The sequence below is a fragment of the Oryctolagus cuniculus genome, chromosome 20, assembly GCF_964237555.1.
Source record: "Oryctolagus cuniculus chromosome 20, mOryCun1.1, whole genome shotgun sequence".
NCBI classification, from domain to species: domain Eukaryota; kingdom Metazoa; phylum Chordata; class Mammalia; order Lagomorpha; family Leporidae; genus Oryctolagus; species Oryctolagus cuniculus.
Window position 1 is genome coordinate 20,966,653 of NC_091451.1, and position 26,387 is coordinate 20,993,039.

A 26,387-nucleotide genomic window follows, 5' to 3' on the forward strand; every position below is an offset into this window, starting at 1 on the left:
GCCAGCTCAGGTTGGTGCTCAGACTCAAGCTGGCATAAACACGTGGACTGGGCGGCCCTTCTCATCTTCCTGCTGTGGCCTGGGGAGGGGAGGGCCTGCTATTTTCTGCAGGACACAGATCTCGGGGTGGAGAGGACAGACGGAGAGAAAACCAGCCTTAAGGTGTTAGCGTAGCCTGGTGAAATACTGCTGGCGTCTCCGAGGGACTGCCCCGTGGGTCTGGGCAGACACTGGAATTCCTTGGGGCATGGAGAACGCTCTGGGCTCCATGGCTGCAGCCAGATCCAGGCCTGAGGCCGCTGACACTTGACACCGGGGCCATTGGTGGGTGAGGAGCAGACTTTGTATCTTGAGCCAAGAAGCAAGACCTGGGGGTGGGGGGAGGGGGGCAGGGGTGGGAGCCAATACTGAGTGCCTGCAGCATCTACGACTATCTTCACAGCTCAGAACTTGTAACTAAAATATTTAAAGAATCGGATTTTGAATGAAAATTAAAGGGCAAATGTTCTCAACCAAGGTTGCTGCATCTCCGCTCTTCTGGTTACTGAGGTTAAACAGGTCCCCAGCACTGAGGTCCTGGTGATTGTCAGCCTTGGCCTGTGATGCCTGGTCCTCTTTGCTGTTTTGTTTTTGAAAGGCGATACCTCGTTACCTGGTTCACTTCCCAAGTATCCACAACAGCCAGGGCTGCGCCGCCTGCAGCCAGGAGCTCCGTCCTGGTCTCCCACGCGGGTGTCAGAGGCCCTAGTACTTGGGTCGTCATCTGCTGCCTCGCAGGTGCATCAGCTGGAAGCCGCCTTGGAAGCAGAGACGAGATTCCATCCCTGCCACTCTTGCTGTGAGATGCAGGCGTCCCAAGGTGTAGCTGAACCCGTGCCCCGATGCCTGCCCCTACGCAGTACTTCTGTCAGCTGTAGAAGGGGGAGCCCACCGTTGGACCCCAGGGGTGGGCATTGTGGTGCTGCAGGTGGGACAGCCACTCGGGACACCTGCATCACGGATCAGAGTGCCAGTCTGATTCCAGCTTTCTGGCTTCCGATCCAGCTCCCTGCTAACGTGCACCTGAAAGCAGTGAAGCTTGGCTCAAGCAGTTTCTGCCACCCGAGCGGGAGACCTGGCTGGAGTTCTGGCTCCCGGCCTCAGCTTGACCCGCCCCAGCTGCTGCAGGCTTGTGAGCAGCGAGGAGGGGGAGTGGAGAAGGTAGACGCTGACCACTGACCACCAGGAAAGCCCTGTAGTGCCTGCGCTTGGCTTCCTTCCAGTGAGCCCCTTGGCCCAGCAGTCTGCTGTCAGAAGGCTCGGTCCCTGCCTGGGAGAAGCCCACGTGCACCTGGAGTTCGGGGAAGGGTGGGGCCCCGTACCCTCACCTGGACGTGACTGCCGAGCAGGTACCACATGCTTGAGGTCAGTGCGAGTGGGCAGGACTGGCAGCTACCCTAGGCCGGCTGTTACCTAGGTAACAGGCTTGGTGGGGTCTAGCCTCAACCCTGGCTTCTCTCTCCACAGTCTGCTGACGTCGCTGGTGTTGAGGCCTTCCCTCAGTGGGGGTTTGCCACAGGAAGGAAGTGGGTCCCAGAGGGGAGAGCTAAGCTGGTGGGTACAAAAGAACTGGCTTCAGGGCAAGGTCCAGGATAAACCACAAAGTAGGCATTTTTAGCCTCATCCGTGCGTCCTGTCGGGGCTGGCACTGCTGTATCCTAGACTTGAGCCCTAACAGTGCCAGTTGTTGGGTGGCCGTCAGCAGATTAGGCTCCATGAGGCAGCTGGTCTGCCGTGGGACCGCAGCAGAAGGGACGCAGCCTGAACCAGCTCTGCCAGGCTGCAGTGCCCCTGGTGAACCGTGAGCCTCTGTTTTCCCAGGGGCTCGTGTCGCGGCCTGGGAGGACTCCCCTTCCCAAGGCTGCTTTTCCTCCTCCCGACAGAACACATGCCACCCCTTGCCCTGAAGTCCCAGGCTGCTCTGCGGCTGCAAGCTGGTCTCCTGTCCCATTCCCCAGTGGCTCCTGCCCCTCATTCGAGCTCCGGGGCAGTCACTGGAGGCTGCTCCCGTTGCATTCACAAAGCCAGGACACCGCAGGCAAAAGCAGGCTTTATTGGGGGGCTGGGCAAGCCCCAGGAAGGTGAGGACCAGAAAGAATCAGGGTGCACCTTCCCGGTCCTTTGCCCCAGTCTGCCGGGAGTTTGTCTCGGGCCACACCCCGGTGACAAGGTGAGTGCTGAGGAGCCCAAACCTGGGGGACTGTCTGGGGTAACCACTTGCCCCAGCTTAGAACCCAGAAACGTGTTGCCTCTGGCTGAACGTCTGAGTGGCAGTCCATGAGCTGTGTGGCTTCTCCTTCCCAGAGGGGTTGGAATCAGTGGGCAGAACGGCAGCCAGTGCCTGATAAGGGAGCCCTGGGGGTCAGGGCCTGTCTCAGCTGCCTCCTTCATCCTCCTGATTCCCTGGGTTCCCCAGGCGCCCCTCTCCCCTGACACGGACTTTGGAGGAAGAAAGTGCCAAAGGTGCACATCACCCCTCCTGCCCTGGCTCCACGAGGAAGGGGGGGCAAGCCGGCAGTGGGCAGTGGATCTTTGTAACCCCACTCGCCCCACTCCCCAGCCCTGCGGCCAGGGCTCCTCGTGGAAGCAGCCTGCTAGTTGCATGACTGATAATCGGCTAGGACAGCCCTGGCTTAGTATCCGCAAGTCTCCAAGTCTCCCAAGGGGGCACCACATGGCAGTGAGCGAGTAGGCAGCTTGGCAGCTGGTCGGGGGTTCAGAGCTGGTGTGACAGCAGGCGCGCTCCGCCGCGGTGGGTCTGCACCGACAGGTGCCTGCTGCCTGCTGGCCGCAGGGGTGCCAGCGGCACAGCAGCGGGGCTGGCCGTGCTGTCCCTTCCCTGGGGCTTCTCGGGAGTGGCCATGACCGCCTCTGAGCAGGAAGGGCAGCTGCCCTGTAGTCTTCGCCTGAAGCCCATGGGGCAGAGGGGCAGCCCTGGGCCCAGGCAGAGGTGGGGGAGCTCCAGACGGGCCGCTGCCCCGCCCCTTACCCCACCAGCGTGCTCCACTGGATAGCGCTGAAGAAAGGATGCGACTTGAGTTTGCTGACGCCGCTTCCTCCAGCACCCAGGCGCCTGGCGGGATCGAACTGCAGCAACTGCAGAGAGAGCCAGCGAACACCCCCAGCACCGCCAGTGTGAGCAGGCCTCCGGGGGTTCCCCGTTTTGTCCTAGTGGACATCGGTGGTGGATGTCCACCCCAGGATGTAGAAAATGGTCACTCAGCGTGGAGAACAAGCAGGCGGTTCTGCCCCCTCGCCCCCCACCCAAAGGCTGAGCCGTCATCTCACCTCCGTCAGCAGGGAGGCTGCGGGGCGGCTGAGCCCGTCTGGCAGCTGGAGCTGGGTGTGGGCCTGGATTCCTGAGGGGTGGCTCTGCGACAGTGCCTGGGAGGACACAGGCGGGGCTCTGCGGAAGCAGCCTCAGGAAGGTCCATACTCGCTGGCTGCCAGGATTCCCCCTCCCCTCCCCTGCTGCAGACAGCGGTCACATGATGGCGAGGGTGGCGCGTGCAGCTGCCCTTTGCTGGCTGGGTGCCAGACCCTGTGCTACAGCCCTGACACTGACAAGTGTCAGCTATGGGGGACAAGGAGCAGGCTCAGGGACTGAGTGAGTGGGATTGGGGCTGAGTGTGGGGTTTGGATCCAGATCCCTCTAGCTGCCAGCTGGCTAGAAGCATCCATGAGAGTTGTAGTCAAGGCAGGCCCCCTACTGGGAACAGCACTGGGACCTTCTCCTGTGACTGCAGGCCGCGGCACACTGCCTGTTGGGGCCAAGGCAGGGGCTTGGTGTGCAAGCGGAGGTGCAGCCCTGGAGAGCAGCTACGGATGAGCTGCAGGGAGCTCCCAGGAGGAAGGCCAGGGGCCCTGCTCCGGGAGGGGATTTGCACTGCGCAGGAGGGAGCAGTCAGGCCTGTGCCCCGATGACACTGCACCCTTCCAGCTGTTCCCTGCTCATACTCACCATGCCGGTCAGCAGCTCATACAGGAGAGACCCGAAGCTCCACCAGTCGCATGCTTCGGTCAGCTCAGAAATGCCCCCCACCTCTGTGGGAACAAGAACGCCCCCATCCAGTCTCACCCACCGGGACCCGGCCTGCCCCCTCTGACACCCACAGCCCCCAGGCGCAGCCCACACAGAGGCACCCAACGCTAGGCCCCCAAGCGCCCCTTCTTGCCTGGGGCGCTGTACAGGCGGTCCGCGGCCTCGCTGCTGCACCGGGGCTCCACTTCCGACCACTGGCCGAAGTACGTGAGCCGGATGTGACCTTTTCGTCCGGTGTGTGCAGAGAAACACGGGGGCAGAGATGGGGGAGCTGCCGTCACTGAGCAGCTTTGAGGGTTGGGGGGGGCTCCAGGGTTCCCCCGAGCACAGACACTGCGGGAGCCAGTGTCTCTGGAGGCAGAGACGGCGGGCTGCCCCTGGGAGCTGGCGCCCTGCTGCACGGGGCTGGGGAACCTTGCTTCTACCAAGGCCGTTTGCATGTCTGTAACATCATTCACAGACCATACACAACAATTATCAACTTCAAAATTAGCCTGCTATATCTGGGGCTGGTGCAGTGGCATAGTGGGATAAGCCACCGCCTGTGACGCCGGCATCCCACAGGAGCGCCAGCTGGAGTCCCGGCTGCCCCACTTCTGCCCCAGCTCCCTGCTAATGTGAGAAAGCAGCGGATGATGGCCCAAGTGCTTGGGCCCCTGCCACCTACATGGGAGACCTGGATGGAGTTCCAGGCTCCTGGTTTTAGCCTGGCCCAGCCCCAGGCGTTGCAGACATTTGGGGAGTGAACCAGCAGGTTAAAGATCTCTCTCTCTCTCACTCTCTGTAATTCTGCCTTTCAAATAAATCTTTTTAAAAAAAATCAGCCCACTGGTTTACTGAATTTTGAGTTCCAGGGACAGACCAAATGATTTTGTGGGGCTTCTATGGTCCGCGGGCCAGATGTTCCCCACCCCAAGTCCTAGGCAAACCCCATGACTGTGGGGCGCTCCCTCCTCTGGGGATTTGCAGGTCTCCCACCTGAGGGGCAGGGCAGGTGGCGATGGCCAGGGCACCCACCTGCCTGGTCCAGGAGCAGGTTCCGGGGGTTGAGGTCCCGGCACAGCACGCCCTGCTCGTGAAGCGCCTCCAGGGCCAGCAGCGTCTCCGCCGCCCACCGCCGCACCTGCTCCTCGCTCACGCTCCAGGCCCTGCCGCGCCGCAGGTCAGCCGCGTCGGCCGGCGGGCGGCTCTGACCTCTACCCTGGCCACAGGCCCTCAGCACCCGGCCTGCCCCTTGGTGAACCCAAGAGAGCCCCCGAGGGAGCCCGGGAGTCGAGCTCTGGCCAGCCCGCCTGGCGTGAAGGTGCAGGAGGCCAGCCGGGGTCCGTGGCAGGTCGGAGGAGCAGGTGGTCCTGGCTGTGGGCTCCCCGTCAGCGGCTTTGTGGGGCCGGGGTGCCGGGGGCCCCCTGGCGGGGGGCAGGCTCTGAGAAGTCCGCGGAGGCTCCAGGGGGAGTGTGTCCTGCCCGGGGCTGTGGCCGCTGGGGAGCCGTGCCGGGGTCCGGAGGCTGAGGCAGGCGTTGAGCTGAGCCTTCGTCCTCTCCTGCGTGGAGCCGGGCCTGAGCCCAGGATGCTGGGGGCGCGCCTGGGAGAGCAGGTGGGACCAGAGGGTGCCTCCTGGCCGGGCCGATGGGAGAGGAAGAACGTGGCCGCCAGGTCCATCCCGTACCCACCTCCCCGCGGTTCCGGTTGGTTCCTCCCAGGGCTGCTGGGGGGCGGGGCCTGGCCTGGTCCAGCCTCGGCTCCTCTGCTCCATCCCACCCCCAGCCCAGAAAGCCTCCCCTCCTCCACATGCCATGGGTGCTCGACCACAGGGCAGATGGGAAGCGGGAGTGAGGCCCTGGGTTTGCGTGGTGGGTTCACCAGTGTTGAATGGCATGGAATTATCGTTTAAGGGATTATGGCACAGTGACATTTGAAGAAGGCCAGGCACGGTCTACAATGATGCCATGTCACCACCCCAGATAGGCGCTGGGTGTGGCCGTTAAGTCGCCACTTGTGACGCCTGCACCCCATGTTAGGTCACATGGGCTAGAATCCCACGTCTGCGTCTAACTCCAGCTTCCTGCTGGTGAGCACCCTGGGAGGCAGCAGGCGATGGCTCGGGTCCTTGGATCCCTGCCAGCCCGGGGGAGACATAGATTGAGCTCTGGGCTCCTGGCTGCTGGCTGGCCCAGCTCTGGCTGTGCTGGGCATTTGGGGAGTGAACCTCTTTCTCTTTCTCTTTCTCTGGCTTTCAAATACATGTAGATAGATGGTTCAGGATGGAAAGATAGATGACAGATGATATGTAGACAGATGCTAGATAGATACACAACTTTTTAAAAAATCATTCCCGCCATTGAGAATGTCTGTGTGTGGTCCATTTCCTGTCCTTACAGCTCCACTCACCGCATCCCATGAGGACACTCGGAGGGATGGGAACAGACCAGAGCAATGGAGTGAGCCCGCGCTGGAGGAAATGTGAGCGAGGCGACCGCTGCATAAATGCCCTCCGGCCCACCAGGGTGTGCATGTCCTCTCCAGGATGTCCTCTGCTCCTGGTACCACACAGGGGCTCACAGCAGCCCAGGAAAGCCCGGCTGTGCTTCCGGTGCCGGCCCCGCCTGGCCCAGGGTGCAGCAGGTGATGACAGTGCCTCCAGGCCCACGGGCTGCCAGGCCCTGCCGGCTCTCACCTTGCACGTGCTCCAGGTGCAGGAAGATGGAGTCTTCGCTCACGAAGTACCGCAGCAGCTTCGTCATGTAAGGGACCCCATGCGGGATGACCGTCAGCCGCTCCTGGCTCACCGTGTGGCACCTGGGCAGGCTCTGGGGAGGGGCAGGGCAGGCGGATCAGCGGGGAGCAGGCCAGGGGCTGTGCTGGTAAGGCGCACTCAGATGAAGAGTCGGAGCCACGCTGAGTAGCGAGTGCTGTCCCCCGTCCCTGGCCTGGCCCACACCCCAGGTCCTCCCACAACCTGCCCCGGTCAAGTGTGAAGTAGTGAGGGTGCACGTGTGTGTACATTACTGTGTGTGTGCACATGTGCATGAGTTGTATATGTGTGCACGTGTGAGTGTGCATCTGTGTGCATGTGCACGAGTGTGTGTGTGCACAAGTGTGCGTGTGTGCGTTGGCATGTGGGTACATGTGTGTATGAGTGTGTGAATGAGTTGTGTATGTGTGCATGTGTGAGTGTGCATCTGTGTACATGAGTGCATGTAGGCATGTGTATACATGTGTGTGTGGGCATGTGTGTGTATGAGTGTGGGTATGAGTTGTGCATGTGTGAGTGCATCTGTGTGCATGAGTATGTGTGTGTGTGCACGAGTGTGTTTGTGAGTGTGTGGGCATGTGTGTGAGTGTACGTGTGTGTGTGTACGACAAGCAGGGTGCTCAAGGGCAGAACATGCAGCCTCTGCACTTGGAGGGGCGTGCACTTCCCATGCAGCTTCTGGGCGGGGGTCCCACCAGCCCTGAGAACGCCCCCAGGAGAACGAGCAATGGCAGGGGCTGGGCGGCACCTGCCTTCACCACGAAGGTCCCTCCGGTGGCTGGGTCCTGGACCAGCTGCACCTGCCAAAGTCCAGAAGGCACTAGCTAAGGCACCTGCTCCCTCCTGGGGCTCCGCAGCCCCAGCCCAGTCTCCCAGGTTCCTCCACTGAGGCAGACTCACACCAGGGAAAGGCAGGGGGCAGGCACTGAGGGCGCCTCCTCATCCACCCCTGCTAAACCTGCAGGTCTCAGCTCTGGTGCTACCTCCTCCTGGAAGCCTTCCTGAGGTTAGGGTCTGGAGCTGTGTAGGCTCACCCTCAGGGGTGCCTCATCACCGTGTCCAGTGTCCTGTGTCCCCCCTGAACGGCGACCTCTGTGAGGGCAGGGACCACTCTGAGTGCCGCGCAGCTCAGAGGTACAGCAGGAGCTCCACCCATGCAGGGAGTGGCCCAGAGCCTCAGCTGCCACCGAGGGGAAGGATCCCCGGTGACAAGCACGTCCCTGCTCCCTGCCCTTGCTGGGCCAGGCCAGGGGAGTTTTGGAGGCCCTCTTCCACCTGATTCCCGGGGGATCAACCCTCACCCCATGCCTCAGCTGGAGCCCCGCCATCCTGCAGGGTCGGAGGGGTCAGGGCTGGAAGGGCCCTCGGAGCAGCCACTTCCTCGGGATGTTTGCTTCGGAGGCTTGGAGAGGCCCCGGGCTCCTGGGCTGTGCTTCGCCCCCTCCTTTTATATTATTAATTTATTTGAGAGGCAGAGATACAGACACACACACACACACACACACACACAGCGCTCCCATCTGCTGAGTCACTTCCCAGATGCCTACAACGGCCAGGGGACTGGCCCTGGCTTAAGCCAGGAGCTGAGAACACAAGCCAGGACTCCCATGTGAGTGGCAGGGACCCATTGACTTCAGACATCCCCTCCCAGGATCTGTATTAGCAGGAAGCTGGAGTCAGAAGCCAGAGCCGGGAATAGAACCCAGGCGCTCCAGGACGAACTGCAGGAATCCTAGCTGGCATCTTAACTGCGAGGCCAAATGCCTGCTCCCCCCCTTCCTATCAATGAGATTCTCCCTGCAGGCTCTTTGGAGAGCAGCCCTCTCCTTCTCCCTCTCCCTCTCCCTCTCCCTCTCTGCCCTCCTCTCTCCCTCTCCCTCTCCCATGATCTGCCAATGGCGGGGTCAGGACCTTGTTGGAGCTGGGCCCTTGACTCTTCTCTGTGGTGGGCAGGGGTGCGCCCCAGCTGTAGAAGGGGCCCCGCGGTGCATAGGGGCAGAAAAACAGAGAATTTAGTCCAGAAGAGGGACCTGTGGAGGCAAGAGCAGCACCCCCGGGTGCTGTGACTTCTTGGCTGCTGGCCTGCCCTAGAGACACCCCAGCAAGGTCCCTGGCCAGCCATGGCGTGGGTGGGGGCCAGGCCCCCGGCAGCATTGGAGGATGCAGCCTCGGGTCAGGGAAGGTTTGGTTCTCGGGCAAGTGCACTGATTTCCCCCTCCTCCACCTAACGGGACCCGTGACAGTCTGCTGGTCACACAGCTGCTCGGAACCTCACTCTTCTTAATTGCAAAATGGGCGCAGAGCAGCCCGAGGGTCACCAGGGGCACTCCCCGGAAGTGGACAGTTCAAGTTCAGTGGCAGCCTGTGCCAATGCAGAACACACCTGTAACCTGGAGAGAACATGACCAGAGGGCCCATTTCTTTGCTATAAAGCACGTGCTCTGTGCTAAGCACTTTTTTTTTTTTTTTTTTGACAGGCAGAGTGGACAGTGAGAGAGAGAGAGAGAGAGAAAGGTCTTCCTTTTTGCCGTTGGTTCACCCTCCAATGGCCACCGCGGCCGGCGTGCTGCGGCCGGCGCACCGCGCTGATCCGAAACCAGGAGCCAGGTACTTATCCTGGTCTCCCATGGGGTGCAGGGCCCAAGCACTTGGGCCATCCTCCACTGTACTCCCTGGCCACAGCAGAGAGCTGGCCTGGAAGAGGGGCAACCGGGACAGAATCCGGCGCCCCGACTGGGACTAGAACCCGGTGTGCCGATGCCGCAAGGCGGAGGATTAGCCTATTGAGCTGCGGCGCCGGCCTCGTGCTAAGCACTTTACACACGTTTAATTTTATTCCCACAGCCTTACAAAGTGCAAGCTATTAATGACCCATTTAGTTGATGAAGAAATTGAGATTTAAGGAGTTTATGTTGCCTACAGTCCTGCTTTTTTTTCTTTTTTAAGAATTATTTATTTGAAAGGCGGTGAGAGAGGAAGAGAAAGAGAGAGAAAGAGAGAGAGAGAGAGAGAGATTGTCCACGTGCTGGTTCACTCCCCAAATGGCTGCAACAGTTGGGGCTGCGCCAGGCCAAAGCCAGGACACAGGAACCCCATCCGGGTCCTCCACGTGGGTGGCAGGCGCCCAGGAGCTTGGGCCATCCTCTACTGCCTTTCCAGGCACATTAGCAGAGAGCTGGAGGAAAGAGGAGCAGCTGGCACTCCAATATGGTATGCTGGTGTTGTAACACCAGCCCTGTCCAGGGAGAGAGAGACAGAGAAAGATCTTCCACCTGCTGGTTCACTCCCCAAATGGCTACCATGGCCAGAGCTGGGCTGATCCGAAGCCAGGAGCCAGAAGCTTCCTCCAGGTTTCCCAGGTGGGCACAGGGGGCCCTAGGACTTGGGCCATCTTCTACTGCTTTCCCAGACCACAGCAGAGAGCTGGATCAGAAGAGGAGCATCTAGGACTCAAATTGGTGCCCATATGGGATGCTGGTGCCACAGGCTTTAGCCATAGGCGTTCCTTAGCCTGCTATACCACAGCGCCGTTCCTCCCCTGCCTCCCGCCCCATCCCAATTCTAAGAAGTGATAAGAGTCAGGTGTTGAATCCAGACAGCCTGATCCTGGAGCCATGCAGACTCAGCCGGTGGCTCAACCAGGCGACCCTGGCAAGTGCTTATGCCCCTGAGCCCCAGCTTCCCCAGGAAGGCAATGGACAGGATGAGCACGCAGGGCCCTGCCTGCAGCAGGCGTGAGCTGTTCCTTCCCACCACCAGAGGTCGCTCCTCCAACAGTGAGAGGTGGCACCTTGCCTGGCCCTGGCTCCTGACCAAACTTGTGCAATGTTTGAAAGAGAAAGGATAAAAACCCCAGGGTCATTTAGAAGAACAGAGTTTCCCACAAGTACCGACACCCCAGATAATTCCCCACTGTTCCTTGCCAAGTGGGATTCCCCACCACTTTGTCCTGGGCAAGGCCTTCTGACTTAGGGTCCAAGAATCAGCTGCAAAGGGTGCGGAAGCCAGAAATAAAACTTGACCCATACATGGAAGCAATTGTGTGTGTGTGTTTAACTGAAATCTCCCTATTTATCCAGAGTTAGACCAAAAACGTGAACAGTGATTATCTGGAGTGAGGTAGGATGCTGGGAGACTTTGTTTCAAACCCTCTTCTCTTTCATTCTGTCCCAAAAGTGCAGCAGAGGGGCTTTTCCCTATTAATGCAACCCAGTGAGAGAAATGCCCTTCTTTGGCTTGGCGGCCCGGAAAGAGCACTGTCTGGTCACCTTTGCACCTGTTTTAGCCTCTGTGAGCTGATTATTAAAATGCAGCACTGGGCTAGGCAGGTGGTCAGTCTCACGGTTAAGACCATCTGTAGGTCAGTCCCAAATGGGAATGTCTGGCCCTGGCTCCTAACTCCAGCTTCCTGCTAATGCCAGCCCTGTGATGACTTGAGTAACTGGGTCTCTGCCTCGTGGGAGACCTGGATTGAGTTCCTGGCTCCCGGCTCCTGGATCCCTGTCTCATGTGGGAGACCTGGATTGAGTTCCTTGCTCCTGGCATGTGGGCAGTAACTCAGCAGATGGGAGTTCTCTTTCTCTCTGTCCCTCTGTCTCTCAAATACATTCTGAACGAATGCATCGCTGCACAATGGAACTTCCTGCTACGTGGCAGCACCACGCACCTGCACTCTCTACACACGTGCTGCTGGTCACGTGTGGCCATCCAGATCTTGAAACGCAGCTAACCACAACCAAGACACTGATCTCTCATGGAACCCACAGGTCCCAGAGCTTCAAGTAGCCCCTGGAACTGGGCAGTCCACAAGAGAAAGGGGTTGAGGGCAGCACTGTGGCAGAGGGTTAAGCCGCTGCTCTCAAAGCTGCCAGCCCATATGAGTTCCACTTGCAGTCCTGGCTGCTCTGCTTCTAGTCCAGCTCTCTGCTGTGGCCTAGGAAAGCAGAAGAAGATGGCCCAAGTCCTTGGGCCCCTGCTAGCCATATGGGAGAGACCCGGATGGAGTTCTGGGCTCCCGGTTTCAGCCTGGCCCAGCCCTGTCCATCGCAGCCACTTGGGAAGTAAATCAGTGGATGGAAGATCCCTCTCTCGCTCGCTCCCTCCTGTCACTCTGCCTTTCAAATAATACACAATAAATCTTTTTAAAAATTAAAATAGGGGAAACCGGTGTGGTTTATTAATTGTGACAGTGAGACGGTAATTATGAAATAAAATGTTTACAAAGAAGACCCTGCAATTACAGAGTAATTTGTGGAAAAGTCAGAATGAAAGGAAACAAAAAGAAGAGAATAATTGCAGTAAATGATGAGTTGTAAACGGATTACTAGAAGCTGGGAGGGTGAGAGGGAAAGGGGTTTAGATCAAAAAACAACCCGGGGAACTGGACGGTCCCAGGGTGGGGACAGGCACAACCCATCTGCAGTGGCCGCCCTTCCCCCCCCCCCCGGTGGCCACGTGGGGCTGAGCCCAGCACAGCTGGATTTTCTGACTTTTCTAAAGAATTAGGAAATCTGGACTTTTATGTGAAATCTGCACATTTTAAAGTGCCGGTAACGGTTAAAATCAAACCCGAGCGTGAGCCAAATCAAACCAGAAGCGACTTGGCGGACGCGGCTCCCGATGAGGCTCAGCAAACACCCTGGTCCCCAGACCTTGAACGTTCCGCATCCCAGCTGCTCCAGCCCACCCCCTTCCAGCCTCACCTCACTGAAGGACCACCCGAGAAGCTCTTTCATCCATGCTGGGGGGGGGGGGGTTGTAAGGGTCCGAGGCTGCTGTTGGCCCCCTCTGCCTAGGTAGAGCCGCGGAACAGAACGAGAGCAACAGCGCATCCAGGCCTGGCCCCGGGGCCCCAGGCCCAGTCACCCTAATCGGTTTCCCAACGTAGGGAAAGGGCTGCTCCCGGCTTGCACACGACACAGGTAAAGGAGGCAGAGGGCTTGGCTAAAGCTGTGTTTTGCAGATGTCTCTGGCGCTTTGCACATGTGTGTTCTGGGTTTAAACAAATTTGGGAATTCTGCATCTCTGACCTCCCTCTATGCCTTTACATCCTAAAAGTACTGAGAACTCCTATAATTAAAAAAAAAAAAAAGTAAGGGGCAGTGTTTGACTCAGTGCTGCCATCCATTATCAGAGGCCTGGGTTCAAGTCCCAGCTCCACTCCCAAGTCCAGCTTCCTGCTAACGCCCCTGTGGGGGGCAGCAGGCGATGGCTTCAGTACTTGGTTCCCGGCCACCCATGAGGGAGACCCATATTGAGTTCCAGGCTCCTGGCTTCAGCCTGACCCAGTCTTGGCTGTTGTAGGCATTTGAGGAATGAACCAGTAGATGGAAGATTTCCTCTCTATGGTTTTCAAATAAATAAAATTTCAGTATATAAATTTATTGGGGCTGGCACTGTGCCGTAGCAGGTAAAGCCGCCACCTGCAGTGCCAGCATCCCATATGGGCGCCGGTTCAAGTCCCGGCTGTTCCACTTCTGATCCAACTCTCTGCTGTGGCCTGGGGAAGCAGTGGAAGATGGCCCAAGTGCTTGGGCCCCTGCACCCATGTGGGAGACCTGGAAGAAGCTCCCGGCTCCTGGCTTCGGATTGGCGCAGTATCGGCCGTTGTGGCCATCTGGGGAGTGAACCAGTGGATGGAAGACTTCTCTCTCTCTCTGCCTCTGTAACTCTGCCTTTCAAATAAATAAATAAATAAATCTTTTATATATATATATATAATTATTTTCAAAATAACACATTACTTTAAGCCACCTTTCCTAAACGTACTCAGCTCGGCCTGAGAGCCCCCTCACACTCACAGACAGCTCACTGGGAGGATGGCGGCGGTCACACCCAGCCCAGCTACCGCGAGAGCGGCTGAGCTTGGCCAAGGCCAGGCTGCAGCCACTGAGACCAGCGCAGCTGGAAGCTGGTGGGGCCTCCGCTGACAGCCTGGGCCTCCTCCAGGGCCCGGGAGAAGCAGCTGCAGCAGGGCCGGCGCTGGGAGCCTGCCACCTCGCGCTCTTGTCACTCCTATCCAGAGCCATCACACAACGCGCTAAACCTCTTAGCCTGTGCCAGGCCTTTCCCAAAAACGATTTTACTTTCCATCCCAGATCACGCCTTGGCAGGAAGATTCCCGCCCTGCTGGGCAATGAGGAAGTCAAAGCTCGGAGAGGCAGGGGGCTTGGCCGTGGCTGGCAGTGTGTTGTCTGCGCGTGGGCCTGGGGAGTACACCCTGCTCTCCTTTTCTCTACAGGCCCTGAGACGCCACAGCCCCCGCGCATGCGCACAGACACACAGACACACAGACACAGACACACACACACACACACACACCCCTCCCCCAGGGCCGGGGTTTAAGTTAGAGCACTGGGCGCAGGTGGGAGGCGGGGCCCAGGCCTCTGCCCGCTCAGAAGCTGCCCAGGTGACGCTGATCCAGAGCCAGGCTGGGCAAGGCTTGCTCTCGAGAGCACTCAGGGCGCGCTGGGTGGGGCGCAGGGGTGGATCAGAGTGGCTCGGCCCTCCTTCGACCTCTTTCTCCCTCTGATTCCTCCTCCCTCAGGGACAGCCTTAAGGCAGGGCTGCACGCCCTCCCCTGTCTTCCTGTCTGCCCTGAATTAAGACCGAATGGGGCCCGGAGCGGGACTGGGGATGCCAGGAGCGGAAGAGGCAGCGTTGCCAGGGCCCTGGCTGGTGCCAGACAGGTGTCTGGAGACAGGCACACTGCAGCCGCAGGAGCTCTCAGCTGGGTCCGGTGGGGACAGACTCTTGGCTGCAGCTGGGGGGTGCACAGCGAGTGTGGGTGGGGGCCAGTGGGAGCCACCAGGGCAGCAAGTGCTGGCGGGCGCCCGGGGTGCGGTTTCCCCTGAGGTTTCCGCGTGTAGTCTCTGGGGAGTGGGGTTCTGTGTCTGAGCCAAGGACTCTGGGAGGGGTCGTCTGGCTGCCTTCTGTCCTTCCCACCCCCCACCTGCCATGTCCTCCCCAGTGGATGCGGGGGTGGGGGTGGTGGAAGCCACTGGGACAGCCGCTGTCCCCTCTGGAGGAGAGGGGCGGCTGCTAAGGGCAGCATGGAGGCTCTCTGCCCGCCCCGCCCCACCCCACCCCCACCCCCCCGGCCGCTCTCACCTTCTCCAGGACCCCAACCACCCTGCAGCCCCTCAGCTGCTCCAGGGCAGAGCTCAGTGTGCGGATGGGCCTGAGCCTCAGGCTGCTGAAACCCTGCAGAGGGAAAAGAGGCGACACACAGACTCAGCCTGGGCCACAGCAGCCGCCCCAGGCCGTGGGCAGCGGCTTCAGGCTGCCAGGAGAGTGGTGGGGGCCACCGAGGGCGGGACCGGGGGCCAAGCTGACCCCAGATTACAGAGAAGCAGGCTGGGACTGGTCCACTGACCCAGGGAAGCAGGCCTAACCTCTTCCCCCAGCACTTCCTCCTCCCAGTCCTAGCCCAAGGCCCAAGGAGTCCTGGGGGCTCAGAACCCAGAGTCCAAAGCCCCCTCCCCAGCAGGCAAGTGCTCCCAGGGTGGGGGTGAACAATACCCTGGGACGCCCTGGCACCTGCTCTGAGACCAGGCAGCCTTCCAGATGCAGCCAGCCCAGGAGGGCACGCGTGCGTGTCTGGTTGCACCTGTGTGCCTGGCTGCGCACACCTGTGACACAAGTGCACGTCCCTATACGGCTGGGGCCGGCCCGCCGGGTTCAGAAAAGCCACATGCGTGGGCTTCAACATTCTTTCGCTCAGATCAACTCCGCTTTTCAAAGTCCCCTCACGTGCCCCAGATACCCGCCGTGTGCCCATTCATAGCAGAATCTTCACGGGGAGACTTTGCATGTGCGCAGGCGCCAGCCTGTGTGCGCGGGCTGGTTCAGGCTCCGCTACGGCACGAGACCAAACTGGGGGTGGTTCAGGAAGCGGAAAGGAAGGGGCTGTGCGCGTTGGAGAGCGCCGGAAGCTAGAGGCCCCGAGGGGTGACCTGGCGCACACCAGTGGCTCCGCCCTCCGCCACGCGTCCAGCGTGGGGTCTCCCGCGCTGGTCCCTGGGGAGGGGCCCCCTCACCGTGCCAGGGCTGGCCGTGCCGCCCAGCGTGCGCTGCAGGTGGCAGTTGAATATCTCCTCCGCGCGCCGCAGGTACTTGGTGATTTTCAGCTTCACAGCCTCGCATCGCTCCTTGTTGGGGTCAACTATAGGGGGACAAGCGTTTCTAGGACCCTGAGACCCCGCGCCCACGGGGTCCACCCTCTGCCCTGCACAGGCTGGCTCCTGTTTGGAAGCTTTGGCTTCAGCGGCTTCTGCCGCCGTGTTTGCTCCTGAGCCCCTCTGGCTGGGAGGCTGGGTGCCGTGGTCACTCCCAGCCCACCCCCCCTTTCCAGTGGCACCCACCATCTCTCCGGCTGCCATCACACGGGGTGGGGATTTTCACACCTATTTTGTTTGGAGCAGGACATAGAAGTTTCCAGAAAGCCTTGCTTCTTCCATTTGTGAAAGAAGTTTCTGGACAGGCTGGAAGCCCAGGCTTGGACAGGTTTCGGGGCAGGAGGGTAGGAAGGGTGAGGCGGGACCCAGCTCCTGCCCAGACCTGGCCTCAGCCCCAGCAGGCCTCCACTCTCCCCTGCTCGCCCTTGCTGTCTCTCTGGAACACTGTTTGCTCCTTCAGCCAAAGCCCCTACTGTTCTGCAGCGCTCACAGTGGGATTTTGACTTCCAGAGGATGCCCCAGGTTGGCCCAGTGTGGCCTTGGTTTCCCCTTTCCCTCCCCACACTTCTCTCTGAGCACCTCCCCAGTCTCTTGGCTCCAAGCTCCTGAGGGCAGAGGCCCGGCCCGGCCCAGCCCAGGAAGTCAGGTGCAGTGGGGCAGGTGCACAGCCTCCAGAGCCATCTGCTAGCCATGGAGCCCGAGCAGGCTTTCCAGCTGCCCTTGTCCCAGTTCCCCCCTCTGGAAAGGATGAGCAGGAGTAAACACGGTTCCTGTAGGGCTGAGAACTACATCCAACAGCAAATACAGAAGTCTCTCTGACTGCGAGGCCCAAATGAGCTACTACAGCTAAAGCCCTTACCACAGTGCCCAGCATATACGCAGATACTTCAGGAAGTTCATGGAAAAAAACAGAAGAAAACGATTATGTTGGGGCAAATAGTTTTCAAGTCCATGCACTTATAAAGGGTCTTTAAAAAAAAGATGTATTTACTTATTTGAAAGTCAGAGTTACACAGAGAGAGGAGAGGCAGAGAGAGAGAGAGAGAGAGAGAGAGGTGTCTTCCATCCGCTGGTCCACTCCCCAATTGGCCGCAATGGCCGGAGCTGCGCCAATCCGAAGCCAGGAGCCAGGAGCTTCTTCTGGGTCTCTCACATGGGTGCAGGGACCCAAGCACTTGGGCCATCTTCCACTGCTTTCCCAGGCCATAGCAGAGAGCTGGATCGGAATTGGAGCAGCCAGGTCTCGAACCGGCACCCATATGGGATGCCCTGGCTTCAGGCCAGGGTGTTAACTGGTTGCACCACAGTACCGGCTCCATAAAGAGTCTTTAAAAAGCTCATGGATGGTCTGGCACTGTGGCATAGCAGGCAAAGCCGCCTGCTGCCTGTGATGCCAGTTTGGGTCCCAGCTGCTCCACTTCTGATCCAACTCCCCGCTAACGGCCTGGGGAAGGCAGCACGAGGTGACCCAAGTACATGGGCTCCTGCCATCCACACGGAGACCCAGATGAAGCTCCTGGCTCCTGGCTTCGGCCTGGCTCAGCCCTGGCCATTGTGGCCACTTGAGGCGTGAACTATCAAATGGAAGACCTTTCTCTGTCTCTCTAACTCTGCCTTTCAAATAAATAAATAAAAATAAAAGTTCATAGACATGGAGGGCATTTGGCACAGTGGTTAAGATGCCACTTGGTATACCCGCATCCCATAGAAGAGTGCCTGGCTTTCTTTTTTGTTTGTTTGTTTTTAAATTTATTATTTATTTGAAAGTCACAATTACCCAAATAGAGGATAGGCAGAGAGAGAGAGAGAGAGAGAGGTCTTCCATCCACTGGTTCACTCCCCAACTGGCTGCAACAGCTAGAGCTGGGCCAATCCGAAGGCAGGAGCCAGGAGCTTCTTCCGGGTCTCCCACGTGGGTGCAGGGGCCCAAGGACCTGGGCCACCTTCCACTGCTTTCCCGAGTGTCTGGCTTTCAGCTCCAGGCCCACCCCAGCTTCCTGCTAATGTGCATCTCGAGAGGCAGAGGTGATGGCTTAGGTCCTTGGGTCCCTGCCACCCATATGGGAGACCCGGATTGAGTTCTAGGCTCTTGGCTTTGGCCTGGTCCAGCCCCAGCTGTTGCAGGTATTTGGGGAGTGAACCAGCAGGTGGAAGATCTCTCTCTCTCTCTCTCTCTCTCTCTCTCTCTGCCTTTCAAATAAATAAAATTTCAGGGGTCACTGCTGTGGTGCAGCGGGTTAACACCCTGGCCTGAAGCCAGGCCATCCCATATGGGCACTGGTTTGAGACCCAGCTGCTCCACTTCTGATCCAGCTCTCTGCTATGGCCTGGGAAAGCAGTAGAAGATGGCCCAAGTGCTTGGGCCCCTGCACTCATGTGGGAAACCCAGAAGAAGCTCCTGGCTCCTGCCTTCGGATCGGCGCAGCTTCGACAGTTGCAGCAAATTGGGGAGTGAACCATCGGATGGAAGACCTCTGTCTCTGTCTGCCTCTCCGCTCTCTGTGTAACTCTGACTTTCAAATAAATAAATAAATCTTAAAATAAAATTGCAAAAAAGTTATAAAAATACATACTATGAGAAAATTATGCACAGATTTAATTTTTTTCCACCAGGACCAGTATTGTGGTGCAGTGGGTTAAGCCACGGCTGGCAATGCCAGCATCCCATATCGGAGTGCAGATTCAAGTCCTGGCTGCTCCACCTCTGATTCCCCTGCTGATGGGCTTGGGGAAACAGTGAAAGATGGCCCAAGTACCCATGGGTGCCTGCACCCATGTGGGAGACCAGGATGGGGTTCCTGGTCCTGTCTTTGGCCTGGCTCTGATCTGGCTGTTGTAGCCATCTTCTCTCTTTCTCTTCCTGTCCCTCTCTCTCTGTTGCTCTGCCTTTTAAATGAACAACTCTTTTAAAAAGTTTTAAAAAGCTTTTTTGCACCAAATAAACCTTCCATTCCATTTTCCACGAACTTTTTGAAACACCTTGGTAGGAACTCGTTCTTAGTATCACCTCCAGCATAGCGCGCTGCCCACTTGTGCGCATGGGCAGAGGGCAGGGCAGCCGGGGGACGGACGAGCCCTGCACCGCCCTGCCCCTCGCGCCAGGCCCTCACCGTGCACGCCGCGGAGCAGCACGTCCACGCCGTTCTGGTAGTGGTTGAAGGCTGCCTCGTAGTCCTCGCTGACATCACGCTCCAGGGCCAGCCGGATCTGAGTGGCCGCGTCCACCAGGTAGTCGCGCGGTCCTGCGGCCACGCGGTTGCGAATCTGCTCCAGGTACACACGGGCCTGGGACCGTGCCCGTGAGCAGGGCTCCGACTCCAGGCCGGGGCCCGGCGGGCACTCGCAGGCCACCAGGCTCATGGCTGTCTTGCGGCTGGGGTCTGGAATGAGGCGGCACATTAGGGAGGACCTAGGCAGAAGACCCCCTGGCTTCCTCCGCTGAATACTGGGGAGACCCGGATTCGCCTCCTGGCCCCTTGGTGGGGCCATACCCTTCCTACCTGGGCTATAACAGGATAAGACTCTGCTCGACCCAATTCCGCTCAGCCAGGATTTCTCAAGCTTCTACCCAGAGAGCTGCGGGGTCCTCTGACCCCTGCTCCACAGAGGAACCCGGCGTCCAGTACACGGGGAGCTCAGAGGCCACCCTGCACATGGTCCCGCCCTGCCTGTCTCCAGCTTCCCGCCTGCTTCTCCTCTCCCAGGCGTCTCTCTCTGGCCAGGACAGACTGTCCCTGCCCTGCTTTGTCCCCCTCTAGGCTGAGATCAGTACGGTCAGCCAGTGAGGACCTCCACCAAGCCCGGGGGCTGGGCGCCCACCTCCGCCGGCAGAGGAAGCTGCCACTTTAGAGGGAGTTGGCCGAGGGAGGCGGGCAGGGTGACCCAGACCTCCGCAAGGATGGCTCTGACCCTCCCCACCGCCTCTGGGAAACCCCGGAGGCCATGGCAGCTCCTCCCCGGGGTGGAAGGGTCAGAGCAGCGGAAGCGGGAGAGAAGGGGCCCCTCCACTGCCCCCGCCACCACGGCAGTCCCCCAGCCATGGGGAAGCGGTCGGGCCTAACAGGCAGGAGAGGACTGGATGGGCGGTGGGTGGAGAGGGAAACCCACGTCCCGAGCCGGCAGCCCGCTGAGCCCCGGATAGGAGGGGTGCATGCATGCATGCGGCCTGGGGGTGCAGGGAGGCCGCTCTGTCCCAGCTCCCGGAGCTCAGGCTCTGCACCTCTGAGGCCTGGCCCAAGCCGCTCCAGGAGGCTCAGCCTCAGGGGGCCACCCCGCCCGGGCGTGTCCCCCGCACGCAAGGTGCACTGCTCCTCGGGGACAGCCACGGGAGGCCGGCCCGAGCAGCGAGAGGAGGGGGCCTCCTCGCCTGCGGAGGACGGAGGAGGAGCCGGGCAAACCCCGTACCTGCCCGAGCCAGGCGCTTGGTCCGCTGGGCCGGACCTATCCGGCAGCCACCGCCCCTTCACCCTCGCCCGCACCGGGAGCCGCGGCAGTGCCGCGCTTAGGCCAGGTGCGGGGGTCCCGCCGGCTGTGGCCCGGGCCATTGGCTGCGGATGAGCTCATCCTCCATCCGTTAGAATAAACCACCAATCACAGCCCGGCTCGGCTGGGGGAGGCCCTTAAAGCCGCAGAGCAGCGCCGTGTGGGGGCGGGGCGGTTTCCGGTCACCCAGGGATGTGCGAGGGGATGTCTCAAAGGTGCCCAAGCCAGTTAACCCAGGACTCCCCGCACCTGTTCATTTCTTCAGCTAGTTCATGGCCCCGCATCGAGCCTACTCCGCGTTAGATGCTGGGACGCAGCGATGGGCAAGCTGGGCAGCTCTGTTCTTGGCCATAGGGGCTTTGCGGGCTACTGCGGGAACCAGGGAGCGAAGAACGCAGTGAAGTTGTGAGAAAGAAGCGGCGCGGGAGGCTGGGACCCACCCTGGGGACAGAGGCTTCCTGGAAGAAGTGATATCTGAACTGAGCTTAGAATTCAAGACCGCGGCACGGTCTAGTGGGTAAGATGCTCGCCTTCCACATCCGCCTGCAGGAATTGGAGCCCTGACTCGGGCTCCTGACTCCAGCTCCTGCCAGTGCAGCCCCTGGGAGGCAGCAGGTGATGGCCCACGTGGCTGATCTCTGTTGAGTTCCGAGGATTGAAATTCTGAGATCTGCAGGATTTCTGGAGTGAACCATCAGAGAGCAGTTCTCTCTCCTCTCTCTGTCTCTGTCTCTCTCTCCCCCTCACCCACCCCCCACGCACACACGGGTGGCAAGGGCCCAAGCACTTGGGCCATCTTCACTTGCTTTGTAGCCTGGCAGGTAAAACTGTGGCCTGCCATGCTTGCAGCACACACGGGCGCCAGTTCAAGTCCTGGCTGCTCCACTTCTGACCCAGCTCCCTGCTAGGAAAGCAGCAGAGATGGCCTTAGTGCTGGGGCCCCTGCCACCCATGTGGGAGATCCAGAGGAAGCTTCTGGCTCTTGGCTTCAGCCTGGCCCAGCCCCAGCTGCTGCGGCCATTTGAGGAGTGAACCAGTGGATGGAAGATCTTTCTCACTCTCCCTCTTTCCCTGTAACTCTGCCTTTCAAATAAAATAAAATAAATCAAAAAAAAAAAAATACCTAGAATCCAAACACTTCTTACCCCGCTGCTGTGACTGCTGCAGGCGCATCTTTACTTGGGCAATTCCACCTGTCTTCCTGGTCCTGCCTTGCCACCCTGCGGGCATCTCAACACCACACCCGAGACCCTCCCAAAGCACAAGTCAGATTCCGTGCCTCCTCCGCCCCAACCCTGCAAGGCTCCCATCGTACTCCAAGAAAAACTCAAAACCCCTGCTTCGGTCTCCAGGCCCCTTATGTCACTCCCCCCGCCCCAGGTCCTTCTTGTCTTCTATCAGCCCCGCCCAGCTCCCTGGAACACGGCGCGCAGCTGCCAGCCCAAGTCTTGGTCTTGCAGCTGCGCCGTGTTCTCCAGACATCTGCCTGCCCAGCTGCTCTGAGTCACTGACCAGTGCAGACTTCCTTGTTCCGACTACACCTCACCCTCCATTCTCCTTTACCCTCACCTGCTGCTGCTTTTTTTTTTTTTTCAATTGTGCCTCGTGTTATACCATGTTAGCATGGAACACAATTTACCTATTTGGTTAATAAGTTTAATTATTTTCACTTATTTGAAAGGTAGAGCGAGAGAGAGAGAAGGAGGAGGAAGAGAAGGAAGGGAGGAGGGGGAGAGAGAAATCTTCACCCCCTGGTCCACTCACCGAATGCTCACAGCCCCCAGGCGGCCCACGTGGGTGGCAGGGACCCAAGTAGTTGCGTGATCATCGGCAGGCTCCCAGGATGCATTAGCAGGAAGCTGGAAAGGGCCCAGGAAGAGCTGGGCTGCACCCAGCGCTCCACAATGGGATGCAGGCCTCCCGGGCTGCGGCTTCACCCGCCGTGCCACAGTGCCAGCCTGCCTATTTGGTTTTGTGTGTGTGTGTGTGTGTGTTTATTTTCTCCCCTACCAGAGTGTAAGAGCCAAGTGCCTGGAGGAGCACCCAGCATATAGTATTGCTCAATAAATATTGGCTGAACGAACAGATGAACTCTAAAGAATAAGAAGGAATTCAGCAGAAAAGGTGGGTGCAGAGGGCAGAGAGCAATCTACGGAAATATTGCAAAACATTCACACGCCAAACAGACGGCATAAAAGTTAACGCTCATTCATGATAGAAACGAGTTCTTCCTTGACAAACCTAAACAAAGTCGTGACAGCACTGCTTAGCCTGATAGAGTTATCTACCAGAAACCCAGAGCAAACTGTGGCAGGACTTTAAAGAGTTCCCACAGTCCAGTGTCATTCTGGCGCAGGGTCGAGTCACCCTTCTCTGTGCCTTTGGAAATTGGGCTGAGCCGTGGGACTTGCTGTGAAATGCTGGGGGACAGAGCGTGGACGGCTGTGGGCTGCACGCCTCAGAGCCAATACATAGTTCACCTGGTTTTTCCAGCTGCCTTCCGGGTCAGGGAAGCTCCTGTCCGCCAAGGCACAGAGCCTCCGTCAGCCCGGATCCCTGAGTAGCAACAATATGGGAACTGTCTTCCTCTCCAAGACTTGTGTGGGACATGACGTGTGATCCGAAGCCAGGATCCAGGAGCTTCTTCCAGGTTTCCCACACAGGTGCAGGGGCCCAAGGAATTGGGCTATCTTCCACTGCTTTCCCAGACCATAGCAGAGAGCTGGGTTGGCAGTGGCGTAGCCAGGACTCGAACCAGCACCCATATGGGATGCCAGCATGGCAGGCGGCAACTTTACTTGCTCCACTACAGCGCCGGCCCCAAGAGCTCTTGCATTCAGTATTTAATGTGAATCCGGCAACACCTCATTTAAATCCTAAAACTACACTGTCGATTAGTACTTTTGAAAAATGTTATCTATTCTTTTTTAAAATTGATTAATTTATTTGAGAGAGGAGGAGAGGCAGAGAGAGAGGTCTTCCATCTACTGGTTCACTTCCCAAATGGCCACAATGGCCCAAGCTGGGCCAGGTTGAAGCAAGGAGCCAGGAGCTTCTTCCGCGTCTCCCATGTGGGTGCAGGGGCCCAAGCACTTGGACCATCTTCTGCTGCAGGCAATGGCTTAACCCGCTATGCCGTAACACCAGCCCCAGTGGTCTCTGTTTTTAAGCCAAGTATTTTATTTCTGGTGTTAAAACCAACTTCGATAAAAAAAAAATAAAAAAAAATAATAAATAAAAAAAAAACAACTTCGGGTGCTTATATCTGTAACTGTGTACTTGGCTGCATCCGACAGTGATGAGACCAGCCCTGGCTTGGCGGGGCCGGGTGTCTGGGAGAGAGGAAGTGCACTGTGGCTGAGTTACAGGTGATGCACACCTCATCCTCCCCCCAGCCGAGGGACTGCGTGTGGGGAGAGCGAAGGATTTCCTGGCACAGGAAACGGATGAGCAAAGGCCCCAAGGGGCACTTCAGATCCAGGAACTGGGAAAAGACCAGTGATGGAGCGAGAACGCAAGCAGATCTGAAGCACCCACAGCCTTGCCTACGTGACTGACAGCCCTCCACCACCACCACGAGAAACTCCCCGCCCCCGCCCCGCAATCCGCCTCTACCGGCTCAACCCCACCCCAGAAGCCCGCCGCAAAGCCCGCCCACTCAGGACCCTCAGCTGCCTTAGCTCTGTAAGCCGCAGTCTGTAAGAGGACAGGGCTGGGACCGGTCCCTCTCGGGTTTGTTTCCTAACAAACCTGTTCTGGCTGTTGAGTTCGGGATCTGTGTCCCCTCTGTCTTGCCCCCTGACTTGTCCTCTACCACTGGCTGGAGGACTTTAGAGCTACAGGGAGTGGGGCTGAGATGAGCTGGGGAGCGGGCAGGGCTGAGATCTCATGGACTCTTCTGTACCGGGGGAAGGGCGAGCTGGTTTGCAAAGGGAAGGCTCTGAGTGACATCCCAGACAGCCCCGTGGTCTCAGGGGAGGACTGTGTCACTGTAGAGAGGAGAAGACGCCAGGACTGACTGGAGGTCCACTGGCAAAGCAGGGCATCCCTAAGCAAAGCAGGGGAGTAGCCCCCGGGGTACCGGCAGCCCTGGGTCGCACTGAACCTCATATATGAGTATATGCGCTTGGTTACGCAGCCTGATAACACTGGGCAATAAAACCGTCACAGCTTTCCTCAGGGAAGGTACCCTGGGGGAATCCCCTCTTCCCTCTTCTCTCTGTCTCTCCCTCTCTCTCTGCAACTCTGCCTTTCAAAATAATATTTGAAAGAGAGAGAGATGGAGAGAGAGGGAGAGAGAGAGAGAGAGAGAGAGAGAGAGGGAGAGAGAGGGAGAGAGAGAGAGAGAGAGAGAGAGAGAATCTTCCATCCACTGCTTCACTCCCCAGTGGCCACAACGGCCGGAGCTGGGCCAGTCCAAAACCAGCAGCCAAGAGCTTCATCCGGTCTCCCACATGGGTGCAGGGACCCAAGGGCTTGGGCCATCTTCTGCTGCTTTCCCAGGCCCTAGCAGAGAGCTGGATTGGAAATGGAGCAGTAGGGGCTTAAATCAGTGTCACCAGCATTGCAGGTGGTGGCTTTACCCACCATGCCACAGCACCAGCCCCAGTAAATAAATCTTTAAGAACTACTTGTTGGGGCAGGCATTTGGAGCTGCAGGTAAGCCGTCTACACCCCACATCAGAGGGCTTCGGTTTGAGTCCCAGCTCTGCCTCCTGCGAGGCAGCAGGTAATGGTTTCAGTCTCTTTTAAAAAATTTTAAATTGTATTTATTTTTTAAAGATTTATTTGAAAGAGTTACAGAGAGAAGGAGAGAGAGAGAGATCATCCATGCTGGTTCACTCCCCAGATGGCCTCAATGGCTAGGTCTGGGCTGGGCTGAAGCCAGGAGCCAGGAACTTCATCTGGGTCTCCCACATGGTTGGCAGGGGCCCAGGCACCTGGGCTATCCTCCGCCGCCTTTCCCAGGTACGTTAGCAGGGAGCTGGATCAGAAGTGGAGCAGCCGGCTTTGCAGGCTTTTGTATAATTTTCCATAGTCTGCATTTCCCGCAGACAGCAACTTAACCCCAGTGCCACAGCACCGGCCCCAGCCAGAGTCTCTCTTGAACACCCCAGTCTCTGCCACCAACATGGACGATCTGGGTTGGGTTCCAAGCTCCTTACTTCAGCTTAGCCGCGCCCTGGCTGTTGCGGACATTTGGAAGATCTCTAGATCTCTATCTGCCTTCCAAATAAAAATTAATCAATGAGGAGTTGCTTGTTATCACAGCCGCGTAGCAACTGCCTTTTCCTAACGGCATGGGAAGCCTTGTTTCCAGGGAAAGGGGGTGGAGGCAGCCAGGCCCTCGCACACACCGAATGCCCGCCTCAGGGAGACAGCTGTGGGTATCTTTGCTGCTGGAGCTAATCTGGCCAGGGCAGGCTATCGTCTAAGGAAAGATCCCGAGGGCACCCAGAGGCCCCTGGATTGGGTGTGACAGGAGACCCAGCTCTCCTCTGCCCCTCCCCCCACGTCTGGTGAGAAGCTGTATTTCCAGGTATGGGGGGGGAGGTTGCACCCCAGGGCTCTGACTGGACCCCCGCTTCCTTCTCCGTGGCCTCCGAGACCCCAGTGGCCCGGCCCTGATGCGCAGCACCCCATGTGGACCCCAGCCTGCCTGGGGCCTCCCTCCCTCTCCTGCCAGCTGCCTCCAGCTGTCAGCCCGCCCTCCCCCTGGGGCTGGGCTTCCTGGGGCAGGGTTCTCAGGCTGCACAAGAGGCCTGGGGTGGAGACAGCTTTGACGGGGATCAGGGCTGAGGGATGGAAGGGTGTCACTGGGCCAGCCTAATCCTCAGGCTCCTGTTACCCTGCTGTCCGGGGTGACTCTCCGGTCGTGGCCGAGGTGGGGAGGCTG

General features: G+C 58.7%; 1 protein-coding gene across 4 annotated transcripts; it reads right to left on the reverse strand.

Moving 5' to 3' along the window:
- Window positions 1-2,076: 2,076 nt before the first annotated feature.
- Window positions 2,077-20,924, reverse strand: RPS6KL1 (ribosomal protein S6 kinase like 1). Of its 4 annotated transcripts, none has more exons than XM_051826232.2 (11): window positions 20,741-20,924; window positions 19,120-19,389; window positions 15,872-15,996; window positions 14,943-15,035; window positions 7,586-7,633; window positions 6,756-6,888; window positions 5,099-5,695; window positions 4,215-4,304; window positions 4,001-4,083; window positions 3,328-3,423; window positions 2,077-3,135 (listed from the first exon to the last, which is right to left on the reverse strand). In XM_051826232.2, exons 2-11 carry the CDS (start codon window positions 19,367-19,369, stop codon window positions 3,025-3,027), a joined length of 1,626 nt encoding a protein of 541 aa, XP_051682192.1. In that variant the 5' UTR covers window positions 19,370-19,389; window positions 20,741-20,924; the 3' UTR covers window positions 2,077-3,024. The 4 variants fall into 4 exon arrangements, with proteins under 4 accessions (XP_051682192.1, XP_002719691.1, XP_051682193.1 ...); XM_002719645.5 differs by lacking the exon at window positions 20,741-20,924 and adding an exon at window positions 20,414-20,582; XM_051826233.2 differs by lacking the exon at window positions 20,741-20,924 and adding an exon at window positions 19,510-19,986.
- Between the last annotated feature and the right edge of the window lie 5,463 nt (window positions 20,925-26,387).

Bases quoted from the DNA above. Each gene is read 5' to 3' on its own strand.
- RPS6KL1 (XM_051826232.2), bottom strand. From the start codon at position 19,369: ATGAGCCTGGTGGCCTGCGAGTGCCCGCCGGGCCCCGGCCTGGAGTCG. The intron at 4,084-4,214 runs GCAAGAAGGGGC...TTGTTCCCACAG, and splicing joins CCGCCTGTACAGCGCCCCAG to AGGTGGGGGGCATTTCTGAG. The intron at 3,136-3,327 runs GTGAGATGACGG...CTCTCTCTGCAG, and splicing joins CAGCCTCCCTGCTGACGGAG to TTGCTGCAGTTCGATCCCGC.